This window comes from Mya arenaria, chromosome 5, assembly GCF_026914265.1.
Source record: "Mya arenaria isolate MELC-2E11 chromosome 5, ASM2691426v1".
In the NCBI taxonomy this organism is placed as follows: domain Eukaryota; kingdom Metazoa; phylum Mollusca; class Bivalvia; order Myida; family Myidae; genus Mya; species Mya arenaria.
Genome location: NC_069126.1, coordinates 8,929,293 through 8,944,997, shown reverse-complemented (window position 1 = coordinate 8,944,997; position 15,705 = coordinate 8,929,293). Strand labels below are relative to the sequence as shown.

Sequence of the window (15,705 nt, the reverse complement as noted above, 5' to 3'; positions counted from 1 at the left end):
TGCCTACCAAAAGTGGATAGGATTAACAGGAATGGCATCATAAACAGTGGATAGGAGCAACTGGTAATGTCCTCCAAAATAGTGGATAGGAGCAACAGGCAATGGCCTTCCAAAAAGTGGATCAGAGCAACAGGCAATTGCTACCAAAATAGTGGATAGGAGCAACAGGAATGGCCTCATAAACAGTGGATAGGAGCAACTGGCAATGGCCTCCAAAATAGTGGATAGGATAGCTGGCAATAGCTCCCAAATAGTTGATAGGAACAGGGGAGGGTTACCTTCTTAATACAGGGTACAGGGAAAGGCCACACATATAGTGGATAGGAGTAACAGGCAATCGCCTCCCAAACAATGGATTGGAGCAACAGTCAATGACCTCACAAACAGTGGATAGGAGCAACAGGCAATGACCTCCTGAACAGTGGAAAGGAGCATTTGGGAATCTTCTCCAAAATAGTGGATAAGAGCAGAGATGCAGCACACCTTGAAGATGCATTTCAATAGCTTGAAAGTTTAATACATATTTTTTGTAGAGAACATAATGTAATTAATGACATACTGTGAATTTCCTCAAAAAGAGCTGTATCTGATCTATTCATATCAAACTTCCAGTGTTATCTACCAGTGACTCATTTGAATTCAACTTCAAATTGTACTCGTTTTTTCTTGTGGAAAGCCACAATGCTTATCAGTATAGCCATCCCAGTATCTATGTAATAAGTATCATCATAAGATTTTTATGTGCACACGGAATTACATTCACCAGCTTTTTACAGAAGCGTGGGAGAATTTCTCACAAAAAACAACCTCTGTTTTTTTTACATATGACCCAGAGTGATAGCATCAAATGGCAGAAAGGCCTCCACTGTTAATATGAGCTATCATTTACATTTCAAACATGTGAGCATATATATGCCAGGCACTGTATATATTTTGGTTCTAAAGTTTATTACGGGTAAAGATGATTAAATGCCTGAAGTATATATGTGTTTCATCACTGGCGGAAATTAAATTTAGAGAAAAAAATCAAAATGTTCTATAAAACTATCGAGGCTGTAATCCCCACCCTTCTTTCGTACCAAATATTTCAGGCCTTCATTTTCTACCCAAATCTAGCATTACAAATGAAACTAAACTAATGAGCGAGTCTAGCTACCAAATAATGCCAAATCTAAAGATTCTTCGTACTCTGTACCATATATATAATCCTCTTATGTCAGTAGTTATCCGTAAAGCCTGATTACCTTGTACCAAAAAAGGGAGTTTCAGCCTCACTCCATGAAAAGTCAAAGAGGTCACCGTGATGACTCAAACAATTTGAAACATTCAAAAGGCCATGCTCTCTTCAATACTTTTGATGTACATTATACAATCAGATTCATATCATCAAGCTGATCTTAGAAACCACAAAAAGTTAAGACCATGAGATCAATAAGATGGCTTAAAACCCAGCCTTATTAAAGTGGTTGTCAACAATTTTTTGGATGGACAGAAAAAAAGTAAAGTTGTATCCTCAAACACTTACAAAACCATTAAGAGAATTTATCGAAGTTTGTAATTAAATATGGGTGGAAACATGTAAATTTCCTTATGACAAATTTAAGGACTTTGATCAAAATGTTTTCCTTGATTGAATATGAGTGTTCTTGCTGGTATGATGATGTTGCATTAGAATGCATGTATAGGATTTAAACTGATTTTACGGGTATTCAATCAATTTTCGAAATAACTATTGTCCTTAATCGTTGGTAACCAAGCCGTGGGTTTCGTTGTGTGTCGCACAGCCAATAATCTTATGATGTATGTTAATTCATTATAAAAGAGGCATACCTGAAAAACATATCAAGTTTAATATGGAGAAAAGTAGAGTTGTCCCTATCTATCCTGACAGACTTATGTTACAAGGTGATTCCTATATAGCCCCCACCACCAAATGGTTTGGGTATAATAAATATCTAGGCAATTGAAGGGCTTATGTCCGAAAATACTTATTAAACATGTTAAATTATTTTACTTAATTACCAACTTAAAAAAAAATAGAAAACCCTTATTAAGTAATTAGTGAAAGCTACCTTTAAACCTGACCAGGCTCCTTGATATCCAACTATTTTTCATTTTTCATCATTGAAAACCACCTTACATAATCCATGGGTGATGACTTTCTTAAAACCATTTTAGTAAAAAAAACAACTCCAGTATGTTTATAATGATGACAGGTTGCTTTAATGCCCCTCAGCCCTTGGCCAATGAAAAGAAAACCACTCACATGTACAATAAACACATCATTAACATTTTAATGGGAAAACCAGTTTAGTTGAAATATCAATTAGATGCATACATGTACTTCAACTGTCATCCATGGTTTCAGTGTCATTGTCTTGAATATTTCTCACATTTTTTTAATACAGGCATACAGCATAATAATTACTATGAAATACTTCTTTTAACAATTTAAGTATATTAAACATTATGACTAAAATAATTATATTTATATTGCAAGAATAAATTTAACTGTAACCAAACATTCTAAGTGTGTTGTCTTTGACTTCGTTAAATCATAAATCTGAGATGCCAGGATACAGGCACATAATATACCATGGTTTCCTGGTAAAAGTGTTGGCCTTCTTCACCCTGGAGAGGACTCTGTACGTTACTATCTGTATTGTAATGGTCACATGCTATCCTTGATGTTCAAATATTTTTATTAAAATCTGATAATGGAACGGTGGCAAACAGTGACATGACAAGGATTTACTGTCATTATATATAATGCTGATGAAATTGAGCATTCTAACATTCCTGGTGATTTTTTTATTGCCATGACTTTAGTGATATTTACAACACCCTGCAATGGTAACTGTTACCAGTAATATGTTCATGAAAATGACAAGCTCATTACATGCACTGATCCCCACAATTTGCATTTTATGGCCAGTGGTCTCTGATGTGGTCTACTCAAGAATGAACAATCCTTTTTATTTGGGGGGGGGGGGGGGGGGGTTCAAAGCTAATTTATACTCACCAGGTCAGACGGTGAGACCCATGTGTTCAGTTTAATTGAACAAAAAGTAACCAATACAGTTAGTTAACTTAGTTATACTCTTATTTAAACAGTGTAGAATCTGCTTCCTACTTTATTTTTGCACCATTGGCAGGTTGAGACCTGAAATAGTCATGTTATGGCCATGACAAATAAAGAGTAATTTTTAATGTTTTTTTCCTCATGAACAGGGGACCCATACCAAATCCTTAAATGACATGTCTGCATTCAATTACAACTGGCTCAGGTGTTTATGATCAGCTGATCATGTATTTAATGGGCTTGACTGACAATCTGATACCCAGGCTCTCTTGTGTTGCTCCATGGCTGGCTGGGACATGCACCCAAACAAAACCTGGGTACAGGCGGGCACACGGGAACCGGTCATTGGGAACTGTAACCTGAGAGGCATGGGTCTACCTTCTATTACAGGGTGATGGCAGTATCTGATGTCACAAAGAGCAAGTGATGGCACACTGAATGGAAACACTGCCTTAAACACAGTCATAATAATGGCATGATTGTTTATGGTTTATCAGTATTATATAATCTGATATTAACCAAAGGCATTGTACGAGGGTAAGAACAATTATTTTTGTCTGTTTTTCTTAGTAAACCAAGTTTACAGGAGGGTTATTCAACAAACTTTTTGCTAGAGTAATGGAACAGTGCTTAACATTGCAAATATGTGCATAAAGCCATTGGGAACATGAGCCAAGATTTTACACAAAGCCAATTTTCTCCAACAACTACCAAGGCAAATAACAACACCTTAACTAGTCTATATAAACCAAAAAGATGAGCTCCCGACTACATTCAAAGCTGAACAAAGTTTATTCACTTCAACATGTTTTACTGAAAAAAAAACTTCTCCAAGTTAATCTTTGTTAAGCAACAGCTTGAGATAAAAACAACAGTGACCCCTTCTATATATTAGGTAAAAAAAATGATTACAAAAAAAGTATACGCCAGATTCAAATCAATTAACATTCTTTTTGAAACCTATAGCCGACATAATTTTATTTAAACAGATATGTCAAAAGTCATGGTATAATTATACCTAAACGATACTAATAATCGGTATTTTTGTAATCATAATTAAAGACTGTAGTTCACAAATATGAAATTGTTTTTAAACAAGACAATCTAACTCACTAACAATCAGTTCTTTTCAAAAACTGATGTATCTGATGTAAAAAATAAGATTGACTATATATCAAGCCATTAGTGATACAAGTTGAAATGTAGATCTTACCATATAATGTAAATTGAAACTTTCAATTGCTTGTTGATATATAATAATTATAACTAATACTGTATTATATCATGCATAGGACGCACTTTTTTACCCCCAATTCTCGTCTTAAATATTGCCTGCGTCCTTTCTATGCTATTAGAATTTCATCTGGGGTTTTTCCAAGTCCATTTCAGGTCGAAAATATCGGACCGGGGAAGAACACGGTAATAGTAAGTCTCTGTACTGCGTCACCGAAGAGAACAACTGACATAGGTAAAATCCCGCAAGTTAACACACGCAGAAATATATTGAATGTTTACTTTAAAATGATTTACTGAGAAATAAATGGAAAACAAACATGAGTGTTTAATTTTTTACAAAAGGGACGCTACTCACAAAAACTCGATGTGAGTCAGCACTTTAACTGGATTGAGTTATAACGGCAACGGAAAATCGGGAAAGGAGGTAAATATCAATTAATCGTTGTTCATGATTTTAATGTTTCGATATTTTACAAAACATTTTGTTGTATCTTACTGTTTTTAAAAAATAATAAAGGAATGTGCATAACGCAAAGAAGCATTATTGTAACTGTCAAATCTTTTCAAATGTGCGAAGGTGTGAAAAACACCCGCTGTCTGTCATTAGAAAACATCAATAGAATGAACTATTGAGATGGTAATACCGTATGGTTGTTTGTTCGCACTTTACCCGTAGTGCCTTCCGCTGGCAAGGATAATTACCGACACGCATTAATTATGCCTGACATGCTTTAATCCGCGCAGCGACAAACCTTATCAAAAAAATCATCAGTTTTGATAATACACAGTTTTGCAACGGTTGCAATGGTTGACTCAGTCATTCAGAAGACATGTCGGGACTATTGCAACGGTTGACTGTCAGTCAGAAGGCGTGTTGGGACTATTGCAACAGTTGACTGTCAGTCAGAAGGCGTGTTGGGACTATTACGGCATTTGTATAAGTCTTATAATATGCATGAATGTTCTCAAAATGTCAAGACTTATATCATTGTTGTGTACCCTAAATTACCAAAATATGACGATAATTATCGAAATTCACAAGCCAGTTATCGAAATATGCATTATATACATTTTTTTTTTTTTTTTACTTCAATATATGTTATAAATACTTGACCAACCTCAATTTTTCGACTCCGATTTTGACATTTTTCCGCTGCGTCCTATCTTATATATTAAGGGTTTTTACCCGTTTTTTCAACTACTTTTTTGCCTGCGTCCTATCTATGCTAGCGTCCTATACATGATATAATACGGTATTTAAAATAAATGCACATGCATGAAATTTTTGCATTTTTGTCTTTATTTTAACTGATATTGGTCATGGAATTATCTAACTAGCCATCTTTCACAGCCAAATTTTTTGCTTGAAGTATATGTATTTTTTGCTAAATTTTACATGATTCTTTAAAATTCCCTACTCATATATAAATCCCTTTCAAACGATACAAAAATAATATGGGGTATGCCATCTCATATCCTTAAAATGATTATACATTACATAACAAAAAATGTCATACTTTTTGCCATTAAAATTATAAAGTACCTATGCTGGGGTTAAGTGCATAACCATTATATAACAAAGCGTGACCCTATACCCTTTGTCACCTTATATAAAGCATTTCAAATTCATTACTCTGTTTAAGGGCAGAGACTATTAGTCTGTGGTTCTTTTAGATCTCCATTATTTCTGGCTAATTCTGTGCAAACTTCAAACACATTCCATATCTTGGCCCAAATCTTGTAAAAATTTAGTAATACCATTTTTAGACATAATGGCATTTCTATCATTTAAAATGAACTAATATAAGTAAATAGTTTAATACCAATTGCCTGTACTGGGACAATAAGGCTAGTTAAAGGTGCAAACATGACCCAATATGGACAACTCTGGGTCAGGATAACATCTACTGGTCTCCTTAGGCAATTTTTGACCATTCTGCAATTCCTCCATAATCACTGATTAAGATCTGTCCAACAATTGAGAAGAATTAGGCACTGTCAACGAATTTATATTAGGTAAGTACAGATTGATATTATGAATGTTTGATGGCTGGGACCTGACCACAATGAATTAGTCATAATATAATTGAAAATAACTGTGTATTTATCTTAAAACTGTTTCAATGTATCCCTACGTACAAATAATATATATATTATTGTTAAATCATGCCATTCAGATAACTGGTGACCCCATGTAATATTAGTATCATTTGAAATAGTATTTCTACCTGATTATTAATATTTGTTTAGTCCATCTTTTACACAGGTCATATAGGCATCTTACTTTCATATGCCTATGGGTGGTGACAAAAATTCTTTTAAAAGCACTCTTTTTTAAACTGTGCAGCAATTTTTTGCCTTCTTCCCAGTTACAATGGATACCGGTATAAGATTTATAAGCCCTTCCCAACCCTCCAAAAAAAATAATAGCGTTGCGCTTAGTTAGGCATACCGGTAACTTCTCTTTTTTTGTCAATCCGGATTTCTGTACCAATTCGACCTGTACCAGGGTCTATCACTTAATTGTGGAAAGTTTCTGACATAAACTGGTCAAATTTTTACATGCTCACTCGTAAATGAACATTTTTAATTGTGGAAAATTACAAAAAAAATCCTCACTACAGTAAAAAGAAGTGAAGGGTTGGGAGGAAAAAAAGGGTCTGTCAAGTTAGAGAAAACAAACAATTTTTTTACGTGTTATATTCAAATGCCAGATAAAAAGATAAATTTTATTTATTAATTGTAACTGAGGAAAATTATATAGAGACCCCTGACATGATAATAACTCCAGGCCCCAATTTCTCGAAACTACTTAAGTCCCTTATAACATGATTAAGCTACGCTCACTATTTTTGATTTTCAACAATTTGCCTAATATTTACTTCTTTGAGTTTCAGGTCTAATGAGTATTATCATAGGAATTCATTTAAAAGTGATGTTTGTTATTAAATATTGATTTTTCAAGAGGCTATAATTATGATTTAATTTTATAAGCTCAGGTGCCACAAAACTCCATTGATTTTACTGCAATGGTAATAAAATGTGCAATTAACTGTATTCTGAAATGCAAATACTTGACAGTGCAGCAAGTTGGAGTTTATTGTCTGTTTAAGAAAGATTACACACATGGACACATTTGATCCATAATTGCATTCAGAGGTTGTAAATTGACAATTCTGATGCATTAAATTTTACATTTTGTTGTAAAGACCGAAAGAAAATTCAGCCTGAACCAGCCAACAGTAAAGTTGAGAATTTGAAATATTTCAGAAATTAAATTAAATAGCAAATTCAATATACATGCAATAGCACCTGCAGGCTGAGATATAACACAGAATGTAACTGTTCTCAAGATATCATACAGTGCATTACAGCCATATAAGTAATGAAGACAGGTTGATCTGCCACAGGGGCATGTTTGTGGTTATCAGCACTCCCAGCTGTAACCTTGAGATTGCACGGTAATGACCAAAGCATTTCAAATATGTTCATTGTATATATATATATATAGAGCTAAAATGGGAAATACCCATTTCTTATCAATAACTGCCTTCAAATATCATTGAGCAGATATCTTTAATGTCTGTTATTTTTCTATTGATAATTTGTAAGATATGATTTCCTATGACAAAAGATCCTGACTCATGATGCAAGTTTATATGATTCTTAATAAAAATAGGAGAAGTTTTTGTATGAAGTCCATGATTTTGCATGATTAAGCTTAATTAATAATGCATACAAGTAAACATATTACCAGCCTTGTGGTGTAAACTATCATAATTATTAATTATGATATTTAACTTGAAGTAAAATTTAGGCTTAGATTTATTCCATCTGAGTTTGAGGGAAACAGTCTCAAAAATGCTATGTATGGTAGGGACAAAGTTTTTTGTTGTTATATTAAGTCGTGTCAAAACAGAAAAGCAGGCCCCAAATGCCATAACATTTTGGTAAATTGTGTATTTATGATAAGTACTTGGATGTTTTAATTGTAATCAACACAAATGTTAAACAACAGAGGGTTAAACAAACCCTCAATGGTCTTGGTGTTTTGCCAGGTAGGGCCGTGTTGCCCTAAACTAGGGCCTTAGCTATCATATTGAACATTGGTCAAGATCACTGGAGTTTACAGCTCTACCAGCATTTGTACATGTAGTCATATCAAAATAACCACATCTATACTATAATACACAAACATGAGTCTAATTAACCACGGCCTACTTACTAAACCACTTAACCGCACTATTTTCCTCTTCCTAATAGATTTAGCACCTACCGTGAGAGAAGTTCAAGTTTTCCGGTGGCGCCTCGTCATCTTCAATGACTGATATAAACCGCTGAGGCTGGGAGGTTAAATCCACAGGAAGGTCTGTTAGCGACATTTCACTGTAACTCCACAAGTTATTCATAGGGTTGTCAACACTGATGTGCTGCTGGGATTCATACACACTTTTACGGGACAGCGACGACCAACTCTGACTTCTACTACGGAAGCCAGAGTCGCCTCCGGTGGACACTGGCGTACTGTCGTATGACTTAGAATGGACATGGAGTATAGTCATCTCCGGGGGGGAAAGGTTGGTGCTGGGCTCAGTCTTTTGACTCGCCTGACCCAGCTGCTCCGAGATCATCTGTTGGACATATTGCTGCTGCTGGTACCGAGAGGTCAATATAGAAAAACTGCTGCTCCTCTCTCTCATCCCGGTGTCCTGCGTGGCAGAGCTCACCTTCTTCTTCTTCTGAAGTTTATTATGCATCTTCTCATAGTCTGTGGTGTTCACACCAACACCTTGATTATCCAACATGAATTTTTGCATCGACTTGGTCATATTCGCTGCTAACAATTGACTCTTGTCCAGATTCTGCAGGACAGGATTTGAATTGGAAGTCTTGAAGCCAGCTGACTGGCCCAGTTTTTCAGGTATTGAGTTAGCACTGGCTGGATGCAATGGACTAGAACTTCGTCTACTGAGAAACATTTTTCCATTCGGAGATGGAGTCCCATGACTTCCTAGTTTTTCAGGGGTTTGGTTACCTAGTTTTGGTGCAGAACTTCTGCGCACCATCACAGGTGATCCCTTTGCAGTGGAGGAAAGAACACTGGGTGAGATTGGCCGCTTCTCATTCAGCATGATAGGGGAGGAGTTACGGTTCTGAGGGCTGAGAGCCTGGGGTTGGGGCTGCTGAGAACCAGCTTCGGAGTTGTCTCCCTTTGTGTCACTGTCACCATCCCTAAGTGCCCTGGCAACCAGCATCCTCCTCGCCTGAACCACATCACGCCCCACATGGTCTGTTGAACTGCTATTCTGACCAACATTGTCAACAGAACTACTTTTTTGTGCATTTTTGTTTGGGTCAATTGCATACTGAGATGCAAGATTTCTCCGAATTTCAGCACTTGTTTTACCAAAAGCCATCTGTTTTCTTTGGTAGCTCCCTAAATCAATGGCTGAAGCTGAATTCGTTCTTGGCCGTAATAACATATCATCATTGTCCTGATTTTCACTGGAAAACTGAGAAGTAATACTCCTACACAACTCACCAACTTTAGAACTGTCCTCAAATGAAAGTAGTTCCCCGACTTTACACCTTTCCTCATACTCCCAGTCATTTGAACTAAGACTGTGCATGGATTTTGACCTGTTAGAGAGCAGACCAAGACTAGCATTTGACAATGACAGATCACGGTTGAGCGTTGCCATCCCACGTCTCTTGGCGAGGTCTTCCAACTGATCTGAGAAAAGTTCCCTGGAAACATTGCGCATTTTGGAAACAGAGATATGCGTTGTTGAATCTGCATAGTTCTCAATTAATGCAGGCTTATCAGATAAATGCTTATTTCTCAAATTCTTCAAATTGGAACTTTTGATAATAGTATCATTCTCATCATAAATCAAAGCTTTGCTTGGAGAGATGGAATTATTTTTGGAGTTTTCATGATCTTCAAGTTTTGTTTTTACTGGCGTGGAATTCTTTGACACTGATTCTTTCACAGGGGTCACATTCCTGGCTGGTGAATGCCTGTAGTGAAAACCCCTCCCCCCTGGGGCTGACTGTGACAACTTACTTAGACTCTCCCTATCAGATTTATCACTGATATTACTTATAACGTCAGTCCCTTCCTGGTCCCTGCTCAGTGTTGCTATGGGAATGTCGTGCCCCCTCCTTATCACATGACCATTGTGACTGCCTTTTAGCACCCCGTTCTGACCAGCCTTCCCACTGCCCTTCCGCGTTGGCTTAGATGCCAATGCCGACTCCCCAAACGAGCTGCTTCGTTCCCGTGGGGGACTCTTGCTTGCCTTCCTGAACCTAGACGCAAGGCCATTGAAGGATCGGCTCCGACCTCGAGACTCGTTCGTGAAATGATTGTCCTTTGTGCTCGAGTGCTTGTTACCCATGGTGACCAGTCTTCAACTCATCGCACTGGAAAATATAAAGGGTAACGTTTTATTGTAAAGTATGTAGGTCAATGCCATAATTATGAAAATATTTAATAGAATTTATAGGGTAATGCCATATTTGTGGAAAAAAATGGTTTCATCAAAACACAATTTATTTCAAATCAACTCTTAATCTTTTACAACATAATGTTGATATATCAAAGATAAAAATAACATTTTGGCTGACATCTAATACTGATATGTTTTAGTTTTTTACGAAAGCTTAGAACAGGTTCAATCAATAGTAATAGGCCTCAAAAACTAATAAACTGAAAGCTATTAACCAACAACCATTTTTTCTGCATTCAACAACATGTTACATCAAGTATGTAATATAAAAACACACATTATCAGCTTCACAGCTTGTATTTACCCAGTTTTATCCATTTGATATGAATTTTGGCTTGAAACCCTTGAATGAGCCTTGCAATATAGAAACATATTTCACTTTCAGAGTTTTCAGTGCAAACATTTTGGTTTATTTAGACACAGAAACTTCCCAAAAAAGTTTGAAAATGACCGAAACCAACAAAGAAATTAACCAAATTACAGTAAAAATCGAAATGGAAACTGTTGGAAGGGACCATGAAACTCATGTATACATTTCACATAAACGTAATGCTAACAATTACAGCCATTGTGCTGTTTACCAAATTAAGCTGGTATTTTTGCCAGCTAATTTCCCAGTCACAAATTAACCAATCTTTTTACATTGATTTCAATACAGAAATAAAAGTGTTCTGATACTGCTATGACATACTTTGTCTAGACATAATAGATTTATATATCTGCATAAATGTTTTTTAGAAGACGTCTTCATTTACATAGTAATTTTGTCTCTACAGCTCATTACATCAAGCTTTTAAGTAAATTTATGTAACAATAAGATTTTGACAGAAGAATAGTTGAAAACAAGAGCGCATCAAGAACACCATTTCTCAGTCAAAGGTATTAACTGGACAAAGTTAAATTAAAGTCAGTTTTAGATAGATTTTAAAAAGGACAAGGAATGGGTGCTGAGGGAGAAAAGGGCACATTGTACAGCGCTGTGCGTAATATATGAGCATTATGAATTTGACAGAAAATTTTAGGAATTGTGTTTAATTGAAAAATATTAGGTTTCAACTGCCAAATATGCCAAGTGTGTACATATTCATATTATAAATAAGTTTTAATCAAAACATAAGAAATATTGACAGTCTTAAGCATTTAAGTCTGTGAAGGCAGAATTTGGGAGGCCATGGAGGTCTCCATAAAGGGCAGAAGGGTGCTACCAAGAAAGTTCAGGGTGCAGCACCCTTTCATAACTCCTAGGTTAAACCACTATACACAAGTGCATAACATTGTAAAAGGGTACCAAGTTTCATGTCGTGTATAAAAAAGAATTGTACAGCAATGGCAATATTATTTCTCAGATGGGCTAAAACAAAGGTGGTAAATTACATGAATTGGTAAAGAACTTAGTTCCTTTGACATGCTGTACTTTCTGAACATATCAGAACTAAATAATCTTCAATGTTCTCCTCACACAAGAAATTCCTTCTTTTCAAATATTAAAGAAATAAATTTTGAAATAGAGCAGTTATTCAATAACCAATATGAAAACTGACTTCCAACAGTTCAGTAAGCAAATATTTATGCACCAATTTAACCAGTGACTAATTAAATTTAGAAAAAAATCCTCAGCTGATTGTTGGGACCATCGTGCAGAAGTTCAATTATGAAATATTATCATCAGATTATTGTCAAACCATTAAATGGCTGGGTTAATATTTAACCCTATTATATTATGTTTTTACTATTTTCAGCCTTCACGCTTACTCACAAAACGCAAACCACACATGCAATAAGATCACGGCACAAAAGAAGTCATCTGTGTTATTGCATTGCACTTACATAGCGAGTCATCTCCCTGAGTAATACCTATATTATATTGATACTGGATTTAATTCATTAATTGATACTGAAACATCTTTATAGTTGTCAATAAATGCAGTGCCATAAATGACGCTGCCGGTTATGTCCTGATAACACAAGTATGACAATACAATCAATGCAAGGTTTTCTACGTAAATGACATTGTGAACCACCATGTTGTTGAATGACCCACCCTCTTTTTGGGTGACCCACCCCCTTGTTTGATGACATACTCTTGTTTGATGACCAACCCCCTTATTTGATGACCCACCCCCTTGTTTGATGACATACTCTTGTTTGATGACCAACCCCCTTATTTGATGACCCACCCCCTTGTTTGATGACATACTCTTGTTTGATGACCAACCCCCTTATTTGATGACCCACCCCCCTCGTTTGATGACATACTCTTATTTGATGACCCACCCCCTTGTTTGATGACCCACCCCCCCTCGTTTGATGACATACTCTTATTTGATGACCCACCCCCTTATTTGATGACCCACCCCCTTGTTTGATGACCCACCCCCTTGTTTGATGACCCACCCCCTTGTTTGATGACCCACCCCCTTATTTGATGACCCACCCCCTTGTTTGATGACCCACCCCCTTGTTTGATGACCCACCCCCTTGTTTGATGACCCACCCCCCTCGTTTGATGACATACTCTTATTTGATGACCCACCCCCTTGTTTTATGACCCACCCCCCTTCTTTGATGACCCACCCTCTTGTTGGATGATCCACCCTCTTGTGTGATGACCTACCCACTTGTGGGATGACCCACCCTCTTGTGGGATGACCCACCCTCTTTTTGGATGACCCACCCTCTTGTTGGATGACCCACCCTCTTGTGTGATGACCCACCCTCTTGTGGGATGACCCACCCTCTTGTGGGATGACCCACCCTCTTTTTGGATGACCCACCCTCTTGTGGGATGACCCACCCTCTTGTTGGATGACCCACCCTCTTGTGTGATGGTGGCACTACCTTGTCTTATAATCTTCTTGACCTTTCTGCTGGGATGGGGCAGTTATCAAATATGTTATTTCTGCAGAAAGTTATTGATCAGGAACAATACCTGATTGATTGTCAACAACAAACTAGAGGTATAACAATAATGCTTTATGGATGAATATGATTTCTCGACATGATATAACTTCCATCCATATTCACAAGTATATTAAAAGCATCATTTACATGAACCAATCACTGAGTACCTATTTACGACACCACAAAATGGATTCCAACACCCACCCATGCATACATGCCATATTTCTGAGAGGCTTCCCAGGGGATTTTGGTCTGAATTCCAGGGGATTTTGATATTACACCAGGGGATTTTTACGCTGCGAATTTTTGCGCAACATCAACATTTATAATATAAGAATAAATACAGAAATACACTCTAATTACAATCATTTTTGGACTTAGTCATCATGGTCCTTCATGGAACTTCACACTCATACTATTATGGATGCTTTCCACTGTAATACTATTATGGATGCTTTCCACTGTCAACCTAAAGTCACATTTTCATAAACCTACGTGTAAAGATAGGTTCATAAACCTACATGTAAAGATAGGTTGTTCAGGAAAACAGATTACTTGTCCACTACTTTTTGAACTACAATCAGTCTCAAGGGAGATAATTAGCAAAAGCTTTAGGCTTTAGACTTTAGGGTACTTTTGGTATGGATTAATATTTTGTGACATGGACTAACAAATAATAATATATAGCTTTTAATACCAACTACATTCCTTGGTGATAGCCTGAGAACTAAACATTGACAACTTTTAAGCTCATGGAATGACCAGAGATCCCCTGATCCCAAGTCCCATACCCTGAACCAGGAAATGACCAGAGATCCCCTGATCCCATGTCCAATACCTGAACCAGGGAATGACCAGAAATCCCCTGATCCCAAGTCTGATACCCCTGATTCCAAGTCCTATACCCTGAACCAGGGAATGACCAGAGATCCCCTGATCCCAAGTCCGATACCCTGAACCAGGGAATGACCTGAGATCCCCTGATCCCAAGTCAGAGACCCCTGATCCCAAGTCTGATACCCTGAACCAGGGAATGACCCGAGATCCTCTGAAACCAAGTCTGATACCCCTGATCATAAGTCTAATACCCTGAACCAGGGAAAGACCCGAGATTGACTGATCCCAAGTCTTATACCCTGAACCAAGGAATGACCAGAGATCCCCTGATCCCAAGTCCGATACCCTGAACCAAGGAATGACCCGAGAACCCCTGATCCCTAGTCAGATACCCTGAACCAAGAAATGACCCGAGAACCCCTGATCCCAAGTCAGATACCCTGAACCAAGGAATGACCCGAGAACCCCTGATCCCAAGTCAGATACCCTGAACCAAGGAATGACCCAAGAACCCCTGATCCCAAGTCAGATAACCCGAATCAGCCAACTGCATCAATTTGTGTAGACATTAATAACCTGCTTTTATATTTATGAGGGTCATTTAAAAAATATGCAGACACCATAAAAAAAAACATAAAAGAGGTTATAGATATTTATACATATCACAGAATCTTAAGAATGTGTTCACTTAAATATGCCAAATTTAATATTGATGCTTTGATTGTGCTTTTTTTCCATTTGCATTTGGGATTGTTGTTTTGTTGATGTCAACAATGCTAAAAATGTCTATGATGCCTTCCAACTGTAACATTAAACAAAAATATAACTGAAATCAATGTACCTATATTTAATTTTAGAACTTTTTTTAAACATAACAATTTATATAATGCAAGAATATAATAAAAAAGTAAAACTCACTCACTTCAGTAATTCAGTGATTCTCTCAGAAAATTTGGTTGTTTATAATTGTATTTTTTTCTTTTTACCAATATTACATATAACAGTGCATTCAGTCAAAAAAGTTGGAGAGCATTATATCATTTTAATCACTTAAATATTTACATGTATACAGTACAGCCCAGCATCATAGCCTTGTTCAATGCAATTAGTCTATTTTCTTGTGGTATCTTTAAAGCA

General features: G+C 36.8%; 1 protein-coding gene across 4 annotated transcripts in view; it reads right to left on the bottom strand.

Annotated features, from left to right (window-relative positions):
* LOC128234725 (protein TANC2-like) overlaps positions 1-15,705 on the bottom strand; it is a 104,312-nt gene that overhangs the window by 35,008 nt on the left and 53,599 nt on the right. For all 4 annotated transcript variants that reach the window (XM_052949158.1, XM_052949160.1, XM_052949161.1 and 1 more), the window contains exon 2: positions 8,595-10,744. In XM_052949158.1, the coding sequence (XP_052805118.1) occupies positions 8,595-10,719 (2,125 nt within the window). In that variant the 5' untranslated portion in view covers positions 10,720-10,744. The remainder of the gene's footprint in view (positions 1-8,594; positions 10,745-15,705) is intronic.